The sequence below is a fragment of the Pieris brassicae genome, chromosome 12, assembly GCF_905147105.1.
Source record: "Pieris brassicae chromosome 12, ilPieBrab1.1, whole genome shotgun sequence".
NCBI lineage: Eukaryota > Metazoa > Arthropoda > Insecta > Lepidoptera > Pieridae > Pieris > Pieris brassicae.
In genome coordinates, this window is record NC_059676.1 from 5,326,656 (window position 1) to 5,348,091 (window position 21,436).

General features: G+C 31.8%; 3 protein-coding genes across 5 annotated transcripts; 2 read left to right on the forward strand and 1 right to left on the reverse strand.

Annotated features, from left to right (window-relative positions):
* Positions 1-3,108: 3,108 nt before the first annotated feature.
* LOC123717197 (integral membrane protein GPR180-like) lies at positions 3,109-10,874 on the reverse strand. Of its 2 annotated transcripts, XM_045673081.1 has the most exons (8): positions 10,219-10,874; positions 9,751-10,026; positions 9,204-9,363; positions 8,832-8,969; positions 7,585-7,840; positions 6,939-7,043; positions 6,096-6,259; positions 3,109-5,305 (listed from the first exon to the last, which is right to left on the reverse strand). In XM_045673081.1, the coding sequence occupies exons 1-7, from the start codon at positions 10,683-10,685 to the stop codon at positions 6,111-6,113; spliced, it is 1,551 nt and encodes a 516-aa protein (XP_045529037.1). In that variant the 5' UTR covers positions 10,686-10,874; the 3' UTR covers positions 3,109-5,305; positions 6,096-6,110. The 2 variants fall into 2 exon arrangements, with proteins under 2 accessions (XP_045529037.1, XP_045529036.1); XM_045673080.1 differs by having other exon boundaries at positions 3,109-6,259.
* A 1,164-nt stretch (positions 10,875-12,038) lies between these two features.
* On the forward strand, positions 12,039-15,559 carry LOC123717367 (phosphatidylinositol 3-kinase regulatory subunit gamma). Of its 2 annotated transcripts, none has more exons than XM_045673316.1 (5): positions 12,039-12,112; positions 12,527-12,619; positions 12,988-13,686; positions 13,812-14,108; positions 14,221-15,559. In XM_045673316.1, exons 2-5 carry the CDS (start codon positions 12,540-12,542, stop codon positions 14,441-14,443), a joined length of 1,299 nt encoding a protein of 432 aa, XP_045529272.1. In that variant the 5' UTR covers positions 12,039-12,112; positions 12,527-12,539; the 3' UTR covers positions 14,444-15,559. The 2 variants fall into 2 exon arrangements, with proteins under 2 accessions (XP_045529272.1, XP_045529273.1); XM_045673317.1 differs by having other exon boundaries at positions 12,059-12,076.
* A 3,229-nt stretch (positions 15,560-18,788) lies between these two features.
* On the forward strand, positions 18,789-20,622 carry LOC123717455 (serine/arginine-rich splicing factor 7-like). The gene is made up of 4 exons (XM_045673444.1): positions 18,789-18,949; positions 19,097-19,279; positions 19,354-19,547; positions 20,300-20,622. Exons 2-4 carry the CDS (start codon positions 19,103-19,105, stop codon positions 20,463-20,465), a joined length of 537 nt encoding a protein of 178 aa, XP_045529400.1. The 5' UTR covers positions 18,789-18,949; positions 19,097-19,102; the 3' UTR covers positions 20,466-20,622.
* The last annotated feature ends 814 nt before the right edge of the window (positions 20,623-21,436 follow it).

Genomic DNA, 21,436 nt, shown 5'->3' on the forward strand with positions numbered 1-21,436 from the left:
TTATCTGAGCTTAACTCCAAAGCGGATAATCTTAATGGAACAATGACTTGCTTTAAATGCCTAGTATTTTGTTTTGATATCAACAAATCACGATTCTATGGTTGTGTAATATCAAAAATGGTGAAATATTGACTTATATTCACTAATTCTGTCGCGTGTTCTAATGATCCATACAGAAATTTCTGTACGGGTTTTACGAAAACTGTTTTTATATTTAAAATAATAAATGCTTGTACGTGATTGTCACCGGCATTTAATTGAGTTTTGTACTTGGAGATTTCTGTGTTCACCTCGTTTCCTACGGCTTCTTTGCCGAGGTCGTTTATATACCTGTTAATGTTCTTGATGTATATGTGTGGCTAGTTACTCAGCTTTAATATTAGATTCTAAACCTACTACTAATTTTCTATCTTGGTATTCTGTAGTATTAGTTAACTGTTTTCTTATTGATTAATTAATTTTATATATCTTCGACTTTAAATGTATGGGATGGTTTTGAGAAAGTTACCTAGTATTTTGTCAAATTTAATCAAAGAATTGGATTTCAAATTGTTTGTTTAAATTGCAATTTTACAACGCCCTAATCGTTAGCTGTAAAAATGCAATCAGACAAATACTGCGTAATATTAGAATTTGTAACAATACGGGTAAAGCGGTATTTTCAATAGTATTCATGTGTCATCGTATTTTTAGTTGCTAATAAAACACGAATTTTAATATTTGGTTGTAATGTTTTTGGTATTACGACTGTCTCCTATGTCTAGGTACATTAGGTACATAATGTTAAGTAAAACGTTAATGTGTTTTGCTGTTAGTAAAATATTGTAGTTATCTTCCAAAAGTGCTGTGCTAGCTTGAATTCCTTTTATATTTATTAAAATATGTGTGGATAAAATAAATTATTATTGTTGGCTCTACATTTTCGTTTTATTTACTTCGGTCCATGTCCCAATTACTTTAAAATTCTGTTTAAATGACAAACATTTATTTCTTATTTTAATGTTAGTACTGTTATATATTATTGGTATACCGCGATACGTAAGTTAAAAATTATAATATTTATTAATAAATATTTTTTCCCTGTGTACCAGGAAGTTAGTCTCAAATATTCCTTATCCAACATATTATGTCTATTAAATGACGATTAGATATTTAACAACTACTTATTTGCCATTTTAATGTATGATTCGGTAAACCGAGCTACGTAAATTCAACTAAAAATTATTAGTTATGAAATATTTTTTTCCTGTGGACTAGGAGGCCAGACAAATATTGCTTTTGTGGCTACAACAAATTCCTATAATTAATTCATTGAAAGCCACATAAACTTTCTATGCTATAAAAATATTCATTTCATTTAGGTTGGCGTGATTAACTGCCCCACTTACCTAATAGGAAATTTATGGAGAATGTTTCAATCCCCCGAGGCAACGAGATTAAAACAGTTTTTGTAAAGTTATTGCAGTACCTAAGCCTAGTTCATTGGTTAATATATTCGTAGTTTTAGATGAAAATAAAAATTCCCTGAGTAAATAAATAATTCATAACGTGTATTAATATCCCATAGAAAGGGAGATGTAGCCTATTCCTGAACAAATAAAAAGGCCCTCTTCAGTCTGACGTCAATTATAGCTTAGATTGTTGTTATTCTAGAAAGCATTTTAGCTCAAAGGCTATATGCCTATATAAAGACAAGTATATATTGATAAAAATATAACGCATTAAAGATAGAAAGATTACTGGTTACATGGGTGAATAAAATGTTTTTTGTACAACTTGCATGCGATTTCATTAACCTAATAATTTTGACAATATTTTTTACAATGTAAGTGCAACAAAAATGTGTTAAAAACAACTTACTTACGTCTAAACTAATATCTGTTTTCTTAGTTAAAACGTGTATAGTTAGATTTTATTATTGAAAGTTTTTAGACGTAATACTGTCTTAGACAAGACAGACAAAATAAACTATATTTTTTAGCATATACAATATATACACATTGACGACATACAACATTGCTGCTTTAATGAAACAACATCGGTTTAGTAGTCCACGCATAATTCAGATATAAATTAAATTGAAATAAGTTTTTACTACACTTTGGGTTTCTTTTATTATATAGATAGAAAAACAAGTTTTTGAATTCCTCCACATTTATTATATTCCTCTTGACAATCGTTCGACACAGCACATATACAACATTATAAATAATTTACTAGACAACACTACAAGATAAAACTAACAGTTACATGCACGAAAATGCTAATTATAGCTAAAAATTTAAAAATATATCTCACTTCGTAAATTTAATACTATTTTCATTGTAAAGTATTTATCACATAACGGAACTGTGCTTTTCGTAAAGGCTTTTTAAATCACTATTGAGATGAGGCGTTCTTAAAAATTGGTAGAGACTTCTTTAAAGACAAGAAATTTCTAAACAAATTTATCTATATTTTGTCATGCGATTTAATATATTTGGGATTATAAAATCCATACCAACTTCCAAGAAATATATTCTAGACATTTTCGTACAATTGGATCATACCATAGTTGGATATATATATAACCAGAAACTTTTAAAATCTGGCTGATAACATTCGCCAATGCAAAAATACTTATATTTAATTACCCGTTTAGGTGAAAAGGATCATTTAAAAATGGTGACCAAAACTTTATAAAATCCGAATTCATTTGAAAATTTCCTACGTCTAAATTAAACATCAATTATATTAAATAGTATATACTAAAATAGTTTTGGCCTGTCATTAAAATAACCCTGCTTAAGAGTCCAGCCTCATTTACATGACTTATAGCATTATGAAGTACGAAATCGTTTGCAATTCATCTTATACCAGACACATAGTTCTATTAATCAAAAAATAATAACAATACCTGGTGTCTAGTTACTTTTTAATGTATATGTTGCAGCCAAGTAGCTTAATTAGCTGTTTAATTAATAGCCTAGCCATTTAACTAAACGGCAACTAACTAACGGCCTGAAAGATATCAGTCGTAGCGTTTGTTACAACATTTAATAAAATATGTACTTTCAAATTTAATTATAGTTTTTCATGAAACTTTGTAAAACACCATCAAAGTTGTGGTCTGCCGACGCCATATTGACAGTTAGAAGACTTTCGTTTCGAGTTTGAGAGTGGCAGAAAGTGGAATTAAATTTAAACTAACAAGCTAGGTATGTGATGAAACGTCATCGATCCAAGTCATTTGCCTAGTAGTTCGATCAACTGGCTGACCATCTTTCAGGCCGCTAGTTAAACGGCTAATTGAACGGCTAATTAAACTAGTTGGCTGCGACATATACAATACATGTGTTTGTTGAAGTGTCAAAATTAATTTATATATTTCTATAATGGCAATACTAAGCATGACAAAGATTTTTATTGTTGCGATTTAGCTTGGCGTTTTAATGTGAATTGTGACGTAAAAGTGTAAAATTATATGTATACATTTCCATTAGTTCATTGGCAGATTTAATTAATTTACCTTTAATTTTACTCACATAATCAAACTTGGTCCAGTTTTTTTCTTTGTTATGTCAGTATTGCCAATGGAATGTTGACACTTTTCAACAGCTTATAAGTACGATTATTAATATTGTATGTAGTCTTTTCATATGTACTGCGGTTTGACTCATGGCTAGTGTTATGATATCTGTATCTAAAATTTGTATCTGAATTAATAATTTAACTATTACTATACTGTAACGGTCAACTAAAAAATTGAGTCTTTAAGATTAAGAGATGTTTAACATTGAACTAACACTCATCAAATGGCTGACCATTTACGATTTCGACTTGGCTCTCCAAGAGGCTAAAGAGAGTATAAAGAGATCCTCTTGTACTTTACAATACTAACATATATAAAAGTATAATAGATAATATAATATAACATAGCTGCATTTAAAAATAATTAGTTCATTTAAACTTTTAAGTGGTGAAACCCTAAACTGACATTAGTGTGTTTTAAGGAGACATTTGACATTTAGATTGTATAACGTTTTACGGAATCCGATTTTTTCAGTTATCGACGTTGTTTTAGTCCGGGGTGTAGTCAAATAAAATAAGTAAGTTCTGTTGAGAAGGGCCGGAAAAAGTATTACAGTAATATGCAATATGTTGCCTGTAACCTGTTGTTGGCTATTGACAGTTAAGTGATAAACTTCAACAACAAAATTTAGAGCATTGTTTTTGGATAAAAAAGTTGTTATCACGTAAGAAAAACAGTTCTATATTTAGTCTATGTTTTAGCTGTGTATCTTCGACAGATTTAGTATGAAATCAAAGATTTTTTTGTTTTATTAATAAGTTTTGTAAGGCTTCAAGTTTTCGATATTAACAGTAACAGTTACATTGAACCCCGTTTATTTTGTGTAATAACAACAATGTTTCCTATTAATATGTATTAGATGAATACTTCAATTCTTAACACAGACTATAACAAAAGCTGCTGTGGCAGTGTTATATAAAGCATTTGTTAAATTTTAACATTAAAGTAAAACAAAACAAGATTTGATTATTTATTTTTTTAATTTCCGACAAAGCCGATATTTGAACGCTGTCTAAAATCTAAATTTCATAGAGAAATGAATGACAGATCATAAAATTCGATTCAAGTAATATTTTTAATATCGAATTTATAAATCAGTCTTATTTATTTTAACTGAAGTACTCTTGACAGAAATACTGACTTAATAAGAGGATAAACGTACCAATTAACTTCGTATTTACAAATATTCGAAAATAGACACAAATAGTTCAAAAATTAACCCTAGAGTACCATAGACAATAAAAAAACATCTAATAAGCATATTTAAAATGTGATGTTAATAAACTGATTTTACTAAAACGTTGGCACGATTATAACTACAAAATAAATTAAAGCAAATTATAAAAACATAAGCGAGCAAAGCTTTCAAATAAATTACTTACATTGTTCAATATCCGAGGAAAACCTCATTTAAAAATTTATTAAAATCACTATTATAATTGCTCATGTTTCTTTAAAGACATGTAATACTTATACTACGCATCAGGACTAATGAAAACTTACACAGTGTAAGAGATATCAAAAAAATAGCCGAAGAAAACATTTCATTTTAGGGATGGGCAAAAACCATCAAATTTTATTTAAATGGGCACGTGAGCTAACATATTCGGAATAGTAAAATGGCAGGATTTTTCTCACGCCGAAATTAATTACGCAGTTCAGTATTTTATTCTACGATGTCGATTTTAAATTACTTTTCTATAAGGCTGTGACTTCCTCGAAACATTTTTTCACCTATAACAAATTGACTAGTATCAACCGATTTGATCAACGAAAGCTGCAGTAGTACTAAACAGGTTCTATATCCAAAATCAATTGGTCCGGGTCGTTTCTCTTTGAACGCCCGTTATAAAAAATGCACTAAACATACTGTTTGTTGTATATTTTTTCTACAGTAAACGAAAATGAAGAACTGCGAAGGACCTTGATGTGGCAGTTCCTTGATAATTATTAACTATTCTTGAAAAGTTTATATACGATTGAAGTATTATTTAAATAAAACTAATATATAGTCCACGCTTTATATATACTTTAGATACAGTACCTGGGGGTTATAAATTATGAGTGGTGTACATATATATATATATATATAATTATATATGCTATCAGCTAATAAGAGTTTTAACTAAAGACTATTTTCTTAAATATACGAAAGCTTCGAAACCTTTTTAAGTATGGTCCGTTTGTTAAAATAGAAATAAAATTTCATACAAACAATTTCAACAATTTTCCATAATTCTGTGGAAAAATAAATTATTTTCTAGGAATGTCTGTTACGTTATAGTACGGTTTTTCCGCGCGGTTAATTGCAAAACAGCAAATAAGACTCCGATGTTAACTCAAGACTGGATTATTGTCTAATTCGTCGTGGGAAAAACCGCAAATGCCTTTACAGTGCTAAAAGTTTATTTTGGCACATTGGTATCGGAACGATCTTAACGGCCATTCAATGACGACTGCATTTGTTTTGACCAAAAAACCGCGGTTAAAACCGGCAGTCACCTTGACGGCGTAATTAACGTACCATCTCAGGACGTTGCTATGAGAACGCGACGCCATTTTTGTGCGGGCGCGTGAATATAACCTCTTCATCATCAGCGTTGATGCTTTCGGCAGCTGTTAATGCTACCGTATCGCTATGTACTACGTGAGGTGATTCACTGAACTCGTCCAATTCTTCGATGCCCGCTGGAAGTAAATTTATTTTTATGGAGAGAGAGATAACATTAGATAGGGTACTTGTTAAATAAAGTCAATAAAAATGTAGTTATTGTTTCAATAAAAACGAAATCTCAACTTTTTGAAATTTACTTTTTACAATTTTTTTTTTATAAATTGCCATACTATATGGATTGTCAATAATAATATAATAACCTAACTATTGTTAATAAAACTCTGGTTATGCCTTGGTGAACATAACCCTGCCTGAACATAACTCTCTTCATATCTTTTTTTGGTTCAGTAAAAGCAGAATACGAATTTTTGTTTAGTTAACCTGACCTAAATGGAGAATGTTTAAAGCTAAGTTAAACTTTACTTTCAAGAAGTATTATCCAGTTTTTGTTTTATTTCAAGTAAGTAATGGGAACTTATTTCAACTGATTAGTGAATAGGTCTACTATTCATATTCAAGAGTGACTTATGGATTTGATATACAGTCGTCACTCTTGACTCTGGACTCCCAATGGATACCCATTTAGAAACAAGACTTGTGACGCGCGAATTATGACTCGCGTCTGTCAAAATCTAATACGTTTATTTACTCTTAGACAGTTTCCTTACGCTATTTTTATTTTTACAGTAAAAACAAGTCCAACAGAAACTTAGACGAGAAGAAAACAATAAAATAAATCCACAATTTACTTACCCGTATAATCAGGAGGCGCCAATAATAAGTACTGCTCTGACCGTGTCGGCCATAGAAGGTGTGCCATCACGCAAAACGCCAGGCAATCAGCTGAATATGTTATACCTATAAAAATCAATTTAAACAAGATTTAAATATTTACATTCGTTAAATTCTAATAATTAAGAAAAATAAACTACTAAAATAAAACAAATAAACTACTTATTATTAGGTCGGTAATCAGAACTAGGACCTATATGGAAGGCCCTCTAATCTTTAATTATGTTTTAAAAAATGACTAAGTTTCCCTATTTTATAGAACTGGGCGCAAACGGACAGGAGGCATACCTGACGTTAAGTGACACCGCCGCCCATGGACAGTTACATTCCATAATTTCGTAATAATATCAGAATTACTATATGTCGCACCATCCCTATATAGGACCAGCCGTTCACTAAAGTATTTCAAAACCAATACGACTTTAAAGAAAAAAAGCGTACCAAGTTATCGTATCAACTAATATCGTAAGCGTATCAACGCACTAGCGAGCTTTCTGGCAGCATAAGTTCATGGACGGTATCAGTTAACATCTAGAACCTGTTACACAGGAGTCAAATAATAATCTTTAAAAAATCCTATTTATATGTTACCATAACTTAGACTCACCTAATATAAACTTGAATCGCCACAAAGGGCTTATTTGCAGAGCAATAAGCGCTATTATGGGCAAATAAACGAACCAAACAAGGCTCGAAGCGCCGAAGTGCAAAAGAAAATTCAGTTTCGGCATATTGTGTTCATACATCATTGTATTACGTAGTTCCAACACGAACCATATCATGATCGCAACTCGCAATGTTAGCACGAGCCAACCAGGCCACGTTTGGTATTCATCGATTTCTTCTACTATATCCACTTCCGTCTGCAATTTTCCAGGCAATTTGGATTTTGAAGGGAAATAATTATAAGATTAATCAGCATAGTTTATAAGATTGTGCCGATGTATGTGAGAAAATAAAAACAATAAAAGCGATCAATTTAAATAATTTTAAGTACGAGTGTCAAAAAATAATTGACAGAGCACTAACTATATTGAGAGAAGTAGTAAATCCTAAAACCCTTTGATAAAATATTATTGAAAATAGATTTAGCACTCCAACAGACATAAGCAACCATTAAGGCAGCAATATGTTTGAATTTTTAATCCCCAGATTTGTTAATGAGCCACTTGAGACGTTACAGCATTTTTATATAAGTGGGGCAAGTAACAAAGAGAACCCGACGTCTCATATAGAGAGAGATACGCTCAGCAGTTATTCCATCATCGTAAAATGGCAATGATGTGGCGTTAGTGGAGAGCCCCTCCCATCCTAGGCATTAGGATTAAAGATATGAACAATCTTTATAGCTATAGTAATTTGAATATATAAACATGAATTTCCACTTTGAAATTGTTGATAATACATCTATCTAATCTGTTTGATCTTCATATTAAACCTACTTGACAAATATGTTTTTTTTTTCTCAGTTTTATTGTACAAGAAGTCAAAGTTAAAGTAGAACCAGACACGACGTGGCAATGTAGTTATATCCACTTAATTTTCAAGTATAAGATGTAAATTCAACCTTAAGGTCTTAAGAGTTTTTACAGACCACAGATCATGCACATCTTATATCTGAACCTTAGCCATAGATAAATCTGTTACTTAACTCGTCAACAGATTTATCTATGGCTTATCTTACACAAAAATGTAAAATGTGTAGTACGAATAAATAAATTACCTATCTTGTCTATTTATGTACTTGCAAATAAATATTTTAAAAAATGAAGACTTTAATCTAATATAAGAAATATTTTTTTCAAAGAATAATACAATCTCGACATTCTATGAATGCTGTATCCTAATTCTTACCGTATTCCAAACATAGAGAAGAACATGAACAATTCCATACACCATCCAAACTCCAAAAACTAATGGTTTATGTGTTAGTTCAAGTCTTGTCACAGCCCAGCCTTTTGCCAATAGAAGTAATAGGAGCATAAAAAGTGTCTGAAAAATTTGTTAAAGCTTGTGTTTTGTTTGTGTTGTACCTTTTGAAATATAAGAATTTGTGGTAATTTTAATTTCACACTTGGATACAATATGTGCTAAACTTTATTTTTTTGTTGGAGAAAGTTATTGTAACAAAAAATAAACATAGTATAGTTTATCTCAAAAAACATTTTGAGCATTTAAAGAAAATTCATAGACAACACCTTGTATCAGTAAAGAAGTGTGACTTACCCTACTCATAATATCAAATATATCACCAGCTACCGCCAAACCGGGGAATCCAACACCATCAGCAGCAAATTTCATGGTATGAAGCACATTGAAGCAAAGGGCGATAAACTCTAACATCAAACTTGATGTGAACAGCTTAGTTACTGGGTGCCTCTGAATTCTAAAATTGTAGGAATACTGATAATAACGGGTATTTAATTAGTTCATTTTAATTGATCCTTTACCTGCTAGATTTACGATCTCTGTTAAATTTCAATAGAAGTAAATAAATGTGTTAAAATCGGGATGGGTTTTTAAAAGAAAAAATATACTATATCTCATACAGAAAAATTACAAGTATTGTTAAATGATCACATAGAGTAGTAAGTTTTAACCCTGGCATTTAACACATCTCTATGTCTGTTGTTAATTTTTTAAACAAAAGTATTAATTTTCTGTGCCATCAAAATACACCACCATATGTTTGTGTAGTTGGTGAACAAGCTATATAGAAAGGTTGTACACACAAATGCTAAAGAATTTAGACAATTATGAAATTGGAAGTTACCTAACAGCATATATCTGCACTGGCACCAATATAATATAGCACAACCAGAAAAGTAGGTACAATTCCAAAGTGTTCTTTCTATCAAAAGAAAATTGGTATAGCATAGAGTTATACAAAGACAGATTTGGACTTCCATTAACAAGCCAAAAGTCGTATTGTATTAATTGCGGTATCTCTGTTAGTGTTTTGTTGTCTGCTGTTGGTGCCCCTGAATAGTGATGCCAGGAACAACTCTCTTCATCCAGGTAACATGATACCATTGAGACATACCAAAACCTAAAAAGATTTAATAATCACAAAAAGGTAAAAATTTAAGATTATCAAGATTTCATAAAAAAAAATAAAGAATGTTAAAGAGAATTTTCTTTTAATATATTATGTAATTTTAAAATGGAACATGCAAAATGCTTTGTCTAAAAGTAAAATAAATCCATTATTATTTTAGTAAATTATTACTTGGTAGGTTACCTTGGTTGTCCACTATTTTGAATGACATATGTAAATTGGTTATATTTTATTACATTCCATGGCATGTCCTCATCAACACAGAGCTTATTTTTTTGACAGGGTATCCTTCGAAACAAGTCCTGCCCATAGGCATTGCACTTTGGATGATAAGCTGATGCATTTAAATTTTGAAACATAGTTTGACATGCTGTTTCCTTGTCAATAATATCACGACTATTATAATAATGAATGAAATGCTTTCTATCTAAAACGGCAAATGTAATAGGATACTTAAAATGATTCCTAGATGTTATGTTTCCAAATATATAACCATATGTTTCCTTCTGATTATGTATCTCGGTCTTCTGAAATCCAAACTTCACTAAAAACTTGAAGAATTCATCAGTAGAAAAATCTCCTTTAATGTGCGTTGAATACACTCCATGATTTATAGAGATAAATAATAAAGTAAAAATTCGTAGCTGCATTTTGCAATTATTTCAATCGATCCTATGTTAGATGTCAGCCAATACTATTTCCATCATTTTTAATGATACACTTTTCTCAAATTTGCATAATTTACCAGTCCATTCACATTAATATAGTTATAACGAATTTCATATGTATAATTACAAGCCACAATATTGAATAAAATTAAAGTACCTTCCCAATATTAATGAAACCAAAATCCAAATATTATTTCATCAGTCGTCTGTCGTTTGTCATTTGTCAGCAGCAGCGTCAATACAGCAAATTTAAAAAAAAAAACGCAAATTGCTAATGTGCTGGAAACTTTATGTAGATCAAAATCTATTTTAAAAACTTATTTCGTTTTGAAATAAAACATTATTTTTATTAATGCACGTTATTTTTCGTTACGTTTCAATTAAATCTTAAATAATTTTATAGAAAATTACTGTGAGCTTTTAGAATAGAGTAATAGAATGCAGAACACAGTATCTCAAAGGCATTAAAGTCACAATATGAGCGACTTTATAGGGAACAACATGACAGCAAGACGGTAGCAAAGTCGATGCTCTAGGAGATCTTCCATATGGTGATTTAGTAATCGAATAGGCTAGGCAACATGTTAAAGTTGCGTAAAATTTATGTACGACGAAATTATTCACGAAAAGAAGGGAAAGAGTAACCAAAGAGTGCCTTTGTTAATGAAGTGCAATAAGAACTGATTTAGATTTTAAGAATGAAGGGCTCAAACCTATCAATCTTGTAATCTGTATACTGTGCTTCATTTATCATGTTTTTATTGAAAACATCACGAACTTTAAAACCAGGAAAAAGGTAAAGCAGGCGGTGATGTGCAATTATAAATCTAATTTGTTGGTTAATGTATAAGTGGTCAATTATCAACATAAATACTTAAAATTTACCAAACGATATTATAATGAGAAAAAACCGTACTGTAATCAAAAATATACCTTATGATACAGAAGTACTCATCTAATTACTAAACAATAACACCAGAAAAATCTTTTAATTATGTATATTTCATGAACTTTGACAAATCACTAATGATTCTCAACTCTAAAGCTCTTTGTTTACATCCTTACGATTTATGAACGGTATTAGAATATTGAAATGTTAAACTGGCTATCTAATTATTATTATTTAGATAGTATAGCCAATAGTTTTAACTTCTGGCTAGTGGTTAATAGTTGATTGGTAATAAAATCGTGTATAGTATACATGATTTCACACCATGAAAACTTGAAAGAAAAGTATAGCCTTTATACTCGTCTCATTTACATCTGTGCGTACAGACAAGACATTACTAATTTATCTGTGGCTACACAGTGCCTTTGTACTCTGTGGCTTTCAGCTTTGAAAATTGAAATAAGTTCAATGATTAAATGGAGAAGTAAGAATAGAGATGGTTGCCAATTAGTATTAAAATGTACTTATAGTGTTTTTTATTTCCAGTGTTAACACACAATATCCAAATACATTCATTTCAATGTCATTCGTTCTATAGAATATTAACTGGGACTCGGCTCCGTTAGGATGTCTATTCGTATTCTATTCAATGCTTGCGCTTGTCAGCCATAAGTTTGGTTGTACCTATTTCCTTTGTGATATTTTTTCAACAAATCGAAGGTGTTGTGACTAGTTGTCTTCTAGTGATATTCTTACTTGTTTATAGTCTTCCGTGGGCTGCATGGTCCAATTAAAAGTGATCCATTATTATGATTTTATTTCATTGTAACCTCAATAGGGCGGAAGTTGCTAGACCCGCTGTTGTCAAAGATTATTATTGAATGAGAATTGTGAGCTTACAATCTGAATATTATTAGATTTACTTTAATTGTAGCTACTAAACTAGAATGGTGGAAATCGGAGCACCACAGCAATCTGCAGAAGATACTTTAGAAAATGCAGAATGGTACTGGGGTGATATTACTCGGTATGTATATTAATTATTTTTATTGTGTACATTATTCTTGGTTTTAATTGTTTTCAAGAAAATTGTAAAATAGGCATTCTACAGGTTGTCTCACTAATAAATTAATCAAATATTACTAAATATTAAGTAACTATTAACTAATGTCATGTCACATTAAGCTTAAATGTATACAAATATTTAATTTAATTTAACCACCTTACCGTATTGCACCTTGATATATAAGTTTCTGTTATATGTATGATGTAAGAATCATGAAATTATTATATTAGGGAATAGGATATTTCACAACATTTCATTTTCTTCTCAGTCAATTGTGTGAGTAGTATAATACTTAACTAAAATAATAAATTAATATTGCTTATTTTCAGTGATGATGCTAATGAAAAACTCAGAGATAGTTGTGATGGTACCTTCCTAGTCCGTAATGCTTCCAACAAAGATGGTGGTTACACTCTAACAGTGAGAAAAGGTGGTACAAATAAATTGATCAAGATATACAACCAAGATGGCCGCTATGGATTCTGTGAACCCTATGAATTTAATTCTGTTGTTGATCTTGTACGATTTTACAGAGAATACTCATTGGCACACTGCAACAGTAGCCTTGACATTAAGCTTATGTACCCTCTTTCAAGGCACCAAGAAAATGAAGGTGGTGAAAATATAAACGATGATACTCTAGAACTTAGTTACAAGGATATTCACAAAAAATTTGTCCTTCGAACTAGAGATTACAACGAGCGATCTGAAAAATATTTACGCCTTAGGGAAGAAGTGAAATTTAAAAGACAGACTTTAGATGCTTTTAAGGAAACAGTAAAAGTATGTGAAGAGCATTTGAAATTACAAGAAAAAATGCAAGCTGAGGCCCAACCACATGAAAAAAATGATCTAATTGAAAATAATCGACAGCTGATTTCAAGGGTAAATAGTTTAAAACAAGCAAGATGTCAACACCACAATATCTTAAGGGAAACTGTTGAATCTAATTTGCTTCTTGAGAGAGAAATTACTAAATTAAAATCAGAAGTCATAAATCTGTATAAAATTAAAGATAGATACAAAGTGTAAGTATTAGTGCCATAATATGGCATTAAGGCAAATGTTCATTCTTAATTTGATTATAATATATAAATTGTTCTTTGGATGGAGGCTAAAAAGTAGATGGATTTTATTTTACCCTTATTTTCAGATGGCTTCAAAAGAGGGGTAAGACAGAAGAATATTTACAGGCGTTAGAGGATGATAACATTCATAAACTAGAAGAGTTGTATGCACACCGTGAAAGTATTACCTGGATGGTTGAAAACTGTACCCGAGACATGGCAACAAGGCTTTTAGAAGGAAAACCCCAAGGGACATTTTTGATACGGCCTAACTCAACTGGTCAATTAGCTTTATCTATAAGTTGTAATGGAATGGTATATCATTGTATAATTTTCAAGACTGAACGTGGATATGGCTTTGCAGAACCATACAATATTTACAAGTGAGTAGTTTTAATATGAGTTAAAATAATTTTCAGGTTGTTTAACTATATTAAGATGCTTGATTTTCCTTCCATTTAATACCTTGAATAATAAAAATAATACTATTTACAGAACCCTAAATGAGCTAGTACTGCATTATGCTGTAAATTCATTGGAAGAGCACAATGACCAATTGAGAACCGAATTGAAGTTCCCCATTAATGCTCATTTAGTGAAGAAACCTGACAAAAAAGTCCATGACACACAAGACTCACATTATCATGATAGTCACCAGGATAATCACTTAAGGAGTCACCATCATCGACATTGGGATCAAAGACAAGCTCTTCCGTGAGACTGCAGTATGGTTTGGCTTGAGACAGATATAATAAATCTATGTCTTTTAAGACATGATAAAACATGCCCTAACAAGGTGCAGTCATTTTTAATGTTATTATGAGCCGTTTAATTTATTTTATTGTGGTAAAAGATTAAAATGTAATCTAATACCAGAATCTATATTATTGTGATATGCTCATGTTATTGTAGCTTTACATTAATTGTAACTTTGAGTGTGAAATAAATTTGCAATAGCTATTACAAAAATTAGTACTAGGTTTAAATGCATGTTTTAACATGTTAATTTGTAGAAACTGTACAAACTAAATGTTTTAGCTTTTGGTGTACATTTCTGGCTTGGAGTGCCAATAATTATTATTATGGACTAACATTGCTGTAAAATTGATTCAGTAGAAATTTTAATAACTTGTGATAAAAGCTTTTCCTACAAGAAGTTTGAAAAAGTATTGTTTTAAACAATTGTTTCCCTTGAATCTGTAGATTATGTATTGATGATTCTGTGTTATATCTTGTATGTTGTGATTGCTTTAATATTTATATATATAATGTATATTTCGAACTAAAGCTGATGTACTGGTCTTCACAACCCAAGTGGACTTATTCACGGAAGCCTACATTTACTTTTTTAACATAAAGAAATTTATTCCAAATTATCTAAAAATAAGGACAACTGTATTTTTTACAGCAGCAAGATGCTTTTCCTTAATACATTGTTTATTATTACTTTTTGAACTTGTTGTAACATTTCTGAATAAGAAATATTACAGATTTTATGGAGAAAACAAGTAATATTTAACATTCTTATAATAATTATTTTAAAAGCTTATTTAAGTGAGATTCTTGATGTTATTTTTATAATTATTAATAAGTACAATAATATATTTAAATATGGTATTAATATTTTATGTATATAGGGGCTGAATGTTTGAAAAATATTTGTGGATCACTGCAATTATTGCAAGTAATGATTGTGTAGTGTATGTATAATAAATGTGATCTCAAAAAATAAAATAAGTGTAAAAGTTACAATAATGAGTTTCAAATTTATTTTAAAATTAATTTTGAAACAACCTTGTAATGATTGCCATTTTATAAATTCTTACTATAAGTGTTAATAAACATTGCAAAAAGTATACTTTTGTTTTACTGAACACTTCCATGTGAACATATAAAGCAATAATTATAAAATAAAAGCTTGCATTGTTATGGAGTTGCTGCTAAACATTATTTAACGTAATTTCTTAAAATTGGTGTAGGTTCATACGGCTCACATTGAACGTTCTAGATCCGAAATATCAATTCGGAGAATTCACGTGACTTCTTTTATTAAAAAAAAGAATAACAAGCCTCAATCAAAATGAAGTATAGAAGGCATTTACAGTTCCAAACCAAACAGCCTCGATGACTCTCCGACAAGCTTTCCTGGGCCCCTGAAGTAAACGAAACATATCCAAGTATAGCTGGGCTACCTTGCAAAATATGACGAGGACGACCTATTGCTTATAAGACTACAGCATTCAGTTGGATTAGGTACATATTTACTGCCGCAATATATGTGTGACCAAAAATAGTGGTTAGACTGGTCGAAGATTAGGTTGGCCTAAAGGGAGGATCTTCGACTTCGACTTCGACTGTACTTCCAAAAGTACAGTAGTTACTTCCTCCACAATCGTTGTAAAATACTTTTTGGCTAATTAAGCAAATTCGTTTGTCGGAGATTGTTGAAATATTTCTTTACTTTACGCGCAAGTATGGATCAGTTGGCAAAGCACACATAAACAATAAGACATAAGAAGAGCTCTGTCTTTGTAACAACTTGTATGCCTTTGTTTGTAGCGATGCATTGGTACACTTGCCATGCAAATAGCTTACAACAACTTCCCGTATTTAAAAAAAACCTTCTTGATTGAGTAATCCACGATTTGTTTACATACTTACTTGACTTGTCGCCGACAATCCTAAACCGAATTAATTAGTTAGTTTAATTATGTTTATTTAAATGTTTTAACCTCCAATCATTAATAATATATTAAAAACGAATCCATATTTGGGATTTGGTTAATAAAAAACAAACGCAACCGCATTAAGAGATCTCATACCTAATGGTGGCCATATACGCTACGAGAAATCGTAACGATCAGACTGTGCAGTTCGAACCCTACCAATAAATCGCTACGTGTATGTTATAAAACTGTACAGTTTCGTCCGGCTTTTTAAGACTGTGCAGTCGAACGGAACAATACGAAAATCTCAATTGATTTATCGGAATCGGACGAATTGTGCCGACTGATCGAAACGTGTATGCGCTCGTTCCGTTTTCGTGTTCAGTTTTGTCGTCGATCGACATTCGGGTAGACGTGCGCACGCATCATGGCGTCTCAAACTAATCGCGAATGGCTTAAAGAATTTATTGAGTTATATCGCAGTGAACCTTGTCTTTGGAATATTAAAGGCAAAGAGTATCACAATCGTATTCTTAGAAAATTATGCCAGTCTTTTGGAAAAAGCTTTAATTCCGCCAACAAATTGACATGAGAATGAACTCTTCTTTTATTAGCCATTCTTTACACCAGATGCTACGTTTTTCCGCTTCACTTTTTTTTCCTTCAGGGCGAATATAAATCCAATATTTGCTAAACCGTCGTCCGTCGAAGCCATCACTGACACGTGTGCGTCGGCGCCGCTTATTGTACCGTCTGATCGCAACGATTTCTCGTAGCGTGTATAGCTTGTATGCCAGCTACGATAAACTGCACCGTTCGAACTGTAGTCTGATCGTAACGATTTCTCGTAGCGTATATGGCCACCATAAGCTATTGGGTGGCTATAATTTTTGTTAATTTGATACAAATGATGTTATTTTAAGTTAACATTTTTCTTAGTAACTCTTTTTCAACTTTATAGTTTTTTCTGCAGTAGCTTTCTCAATAATTTGAAAGCTCCCGTATGGAAGCTTTCCATAAAGAATAAGAGGTTTCACCGTTTATAATAATAAGATCTTAGACGGCTAGAGAATATGTTTTTTCATCAATATAGAATTTTAAATTATTTTATTGTACTAAATTTCTAATGACAGGTATGGCGCGATCGCCCCCTAGACTGACATAGCTCCCCCCATTTGCCTTTGAACCAGCTACCACCCCCACGAAAAGCTCCAGCCTTCACTAAGGAACGGTATCGCCCCCGGGATTATATGATTTGGTGCATTCTACATTACCACAGACAGAGAAAAGTTATAAGTAAATTTTTTATACAGCAATATTTTTAATAAACGTTTATATGTTTAAAACTAACATAACGTCCTCATAAGGGCCTCAATGGAAGATTCTTCGAAGTAATATGTATTTCGAATATTTAAAATATATTATTATTTAAGGTCCTTACAGATAGGGTCTTAGGGAAATGTAATGCGGAATTGTTGGAGGGACTGGGGCTGCGAGTGCCAAATAATCACCCTCGGCGTGGTAAGCGCTTGCAATTTTGCTAGCAGTGTCGCGTACAAATTTACTATAGGGAAGCGCCATTAATGCGTCTTAGGCACCATGAATACTATTGAACGTGAGATTACGAAGTAGTTGTACTGGCTGAATTCACAAGGTTTGCATTATCTATAATTTGTTATAAATAATAAAGGTTTAGGTTTTATGTTTTCTTGTTTTGTTTATATGTTAACTTAAATGTTAGTTTAAATGTTGTATTAATAAGTTCACTGTTGTATTAAGTTACTGTAATAATTTATTTAAGAAAGGTTTTTTTTAAACACACGATTCTATATAATTTATATTAAGCCTCGAACCCAACCAAAAACTAAACCAAATATAAAATTGTAATAACAGCTATTTTATACTAATTTATTGTATTTCAAAATGCATATTTGAAATTACTTCTGTGTGTACAACAACCACTTTAGTGTTTAAATCGATATTTAGGGGTATTTGAGGTTGGTCCTAGGGGGAACATTCAGTAGGAGTTGGCATACTGACCGCAGTGATGCCAACTCCTAAAATTGGGTAAATCAAGTTCCCCAAATTTGGGCGGCATCAAGATGTTATATATTTAGGAGGTATTTGAATTTTCTGTCCTAAAAAACGGTCAATTCTTTACAATTCATATTAAGCATCAAACCAAACTAACAAACTAAACGAAATATAAACTCCAAGCATATATAAGACTGCTACTCTAAAATAGAAATAACAGCTATTTAATACTAATTCAATTATTTTTTAATTCATATTTTAATTTTTTTCACAATCTGAGTGTCCACTTTTTGGATTTTAATCGATATTTAGGGGCATTTGAATTTGGTTCTAAGGGGAAAATTCGGTATAAGTTGGCATCACTAACTGCGGCCATTTTGTCAAACGCCGAAGCAAACGCGGTACGCATTGGTAATAAATGTGTGCTTGGTAGAGTTAAATTTTGCTTTATTCCTTTGCATGGGTGTTTACTTTATAACAAACACAAACAAATGTTGTAGAAGTGTGACGCTTGTGTAATTTTTGTAAGTATCTATCATCATAAATATTAAAATAACCGGTGTGTGGCGACAGCCATTACGACGCATCTTTGATTGCTGTAATTTGAAAGTGGTATATTTGTTAGTTTGTACCTAAAGAAACAGTGTACTTATTAAGATTTAATTTTTTAGATAATCATGTCACGGTACGGTGATTGTAAAATATACGTTGGTGATCTAGGCAACAACGCTAGTAAACCGGAACTTGAAGATGCTTTTTCTTACTACGGTCCTTTAAGGAATGTCTGGGTAGCGAGGAATCCGCCAGGATTTGCTTTTGTTGAATTCGAAGATCCTCGCGATGCTGAAGATGCGGTAAGCATTCAGTTTTGAATCTGTGAAGCATTTCTTATGTTTTCCTGTTATAAAATATTTTCTTTTCAATATAGATACGAGGGTTAGATGGGCGTACAATCTGTGGGCGGAGGGCTCGAGTGGAGCTGTCCAACGGTGGCCGAGGATACAGTGGACGAGGGCCGCCGCCGCGCTCTAGACTTCCGCCTCGTCCCTATGATGACCGCTGCTATGATTGTGGGGACCGTGGTCATTATGCTAGAGACTGCAGCCGTCGTCGTAGACGCAGGTGATTTGAGTTGTTGGAAGTTAGTTTTAATGAATATTGTCATGGAATCTGGTACTAAACAAAAAGTGTACTTAAATTTAAAAGGATTCCATAACATTCATTTGCATTCACATATACCAATGATAACTATGTTATAGGTTATCATTGGCCTGTGCGCCGAGATCAAACTCTTCAGTGTCTGCACTACTTATTGTCTGCGCAACGTAGCTTTCACTTCGCTGCGTGTTCTGCGTTAATGTTGGCTACTACAGTAACTTCGCTCTGCGAACCTCGTTACAACCTACGTGCACGCATCACTTGTCGAGAACTGCATTGAGTATAGCGTACTAACTGCGCGTCGCGTCACGACTTAAGTAATCACTGCGTGCACTCAGTGAGTTACACATTATTATCATGGTATCTGACTTGAGAGCAGATTAACTAGATGACAATTGGTTGTTTATTTACCAGATAATTTCAATGAGCACTGAAGAGTAAACATGTAAAGAACTGCTCTGTTGCAGTTTGATATTATGTTCAACGAAACAATTCCTTACAATTATGGATTTAATAAAAAGTCAGGGTATACTTTTGCCACCTTTTTCAAAATTCATGCTGTAAGGTTTTTCTTTCACGCCAAGTTCTTTGATAAATATTAATGTTTTTGTAACAGTGGTTAAACTATTACTATTGATAGGGGTATTTTATGCTTAAGAAATTACAGCACCATTGATTTCATCAAATTCTAAAATGAATTACCCATATGATTTCAGCCGCTCCAGGTCCCGACTTCGCACTCGTTCCCGTTCGCCAAGATCCAGGTCCAGGTCTCGCAGCCGTTCCCGTTCTCGCTCCCGTGATAGATCTCGTTCCAAGGGAAGGTCTGTGTCTAGATCAAGATCTCGTTCAGCATCAAAAAGCTCGAAGAAATCAAATTAATTCAAAATTTTATTTAACACTTCAAACCTGATAACATCTTAGTTGTGCGTGTTAAATATTAGTTTAGCACTTGAAGTTCTATCATTCCTGTGTATTGATTTTTAAGGTACAAAGTCACGATTATTATAAATATGAAACAATAAATACATTTTGCTTTTTTAAGATTTTCATTATTTCTCACTGAAAATACAATAAAATTAATTTGGTAAGTTGATTATTTTAATTCAAATATTGTATAGATGTCCTAACACCTTTGATAATGAAAATATTTTTATTTAAGATAAAATGTAATAGTAATGATTTTATCCAGTTAAGACTGGATTAAATTATTACTATATATTTACATGGACAGCCTTGCCTTTAGTAAGCTCCAGGCAAGGCTGTCTTCGACTGTAAAATTGATGAGCCTAATCAGTAAAAAAAATAGTTTACATATCAAATTGTATTGTGATGAATACTTGGAAAAGAAGATTAACTTTGCAAGTAATTGTTGCTTTTGGCCTCCCAGAAGAGGGTACACACCAATAGTGTGGTGATGATAGTACCATGTCCAGGCAAAATATAGTAATTATATCTTGGTTTTCCTAAGAATCTAAATCAAATAATCAATCACCATTTTTGAAGTAAAAATGTAATTTAAGAAGCTCAAAATTCATTGTTTCCCTGGAATAAATGTTGTTATTGTTCATTAGTATTCAAGTTTCTCCTAATTCAAACCCAAATAATAACACAGAAAATGTTTACCTTTGGTCTGTGGTGTACATGGCTACACAAATGTACGTCAAATATATATATAGATCATAGGATTAGTACAAGTCCATAAATTACATAGCACAATTATTTGCTACAATTCGACTAAATCCTTGCTGCTACGAATTGTAGGTTTGGAAAATATTTTATACTATCTGTCACAGAATATTGTCTGTGTAAGTCAGATAAAAATAAAATGGTAATACCAATATTAAAAAATA

Excerpts from the sequence above, each read along its gene's own strand:
- LOC123717197 (XM_045673081.1), bottom strand. The coding sequence starts at position 10,685 with ATGCAGCTACGAATTTTTACTTTATTATTTATCTCTATAAATCATGGA. Across the intron at positions 9,364-9,750 it reads GTGCAGATATATGCTGTTAG|AATTCAGAGGCACCCAGTAA; the intron begins GTAACTTCCAAT and ends CTACAATTTTAG. Across the intron at positions 7,841-8,831 it reads TTCTCTATGTTTGGAATACG|ACGGAAGTGGATATAGTAGA; the intron begins GTAAGAATTAGG and ends GGAAAATTGCAG.
- LOC123717367 (XM_045673316.1), top strand. The coding sequence starts at position 12,540 with ATGGTGGAAATCGGAGCACCACAGCAATCTGCAGAAGATACTTTAGAA. Across the intron at positions 12,620-12,987 it reads TACTGGGGTGATATTACTCG|TGATGATGCTAATGAAAAAC; the intron begins GTATGTATATTA and ends GCTTATTTTCAG. Across the intron at positions 14,109-14,220 it reads GAACCATACAATATTTACAA|AACCCTAAATGAGCTAGTAC; the intron begins GTGAGTAGTTTT and ends TACTATTTACAG.
- LOC123717455 (XM_045673444.1), top strand. The coding sequence starts at position 19,103 with ATGTCACGGTACGGTGATTGTAAAATATACGTTGGTGATCTAGGCAAC. Across the intron at positions 19,280-19,353 it reads CTCGCGATGCTGAAGATGCG|ATACGAGGGTTAGATGGGCG; the intron begins GTAAGCATTCAG and ends TTTTCAATATAG. Across the intron at positions 19,548-20,299 it reads AGCCGTCGTCGTAGACGCAG|CCGCTCCAGGTCCCGACTTC; the intron begins GTGATTTGAGTT and ends ATATGATTTCAG.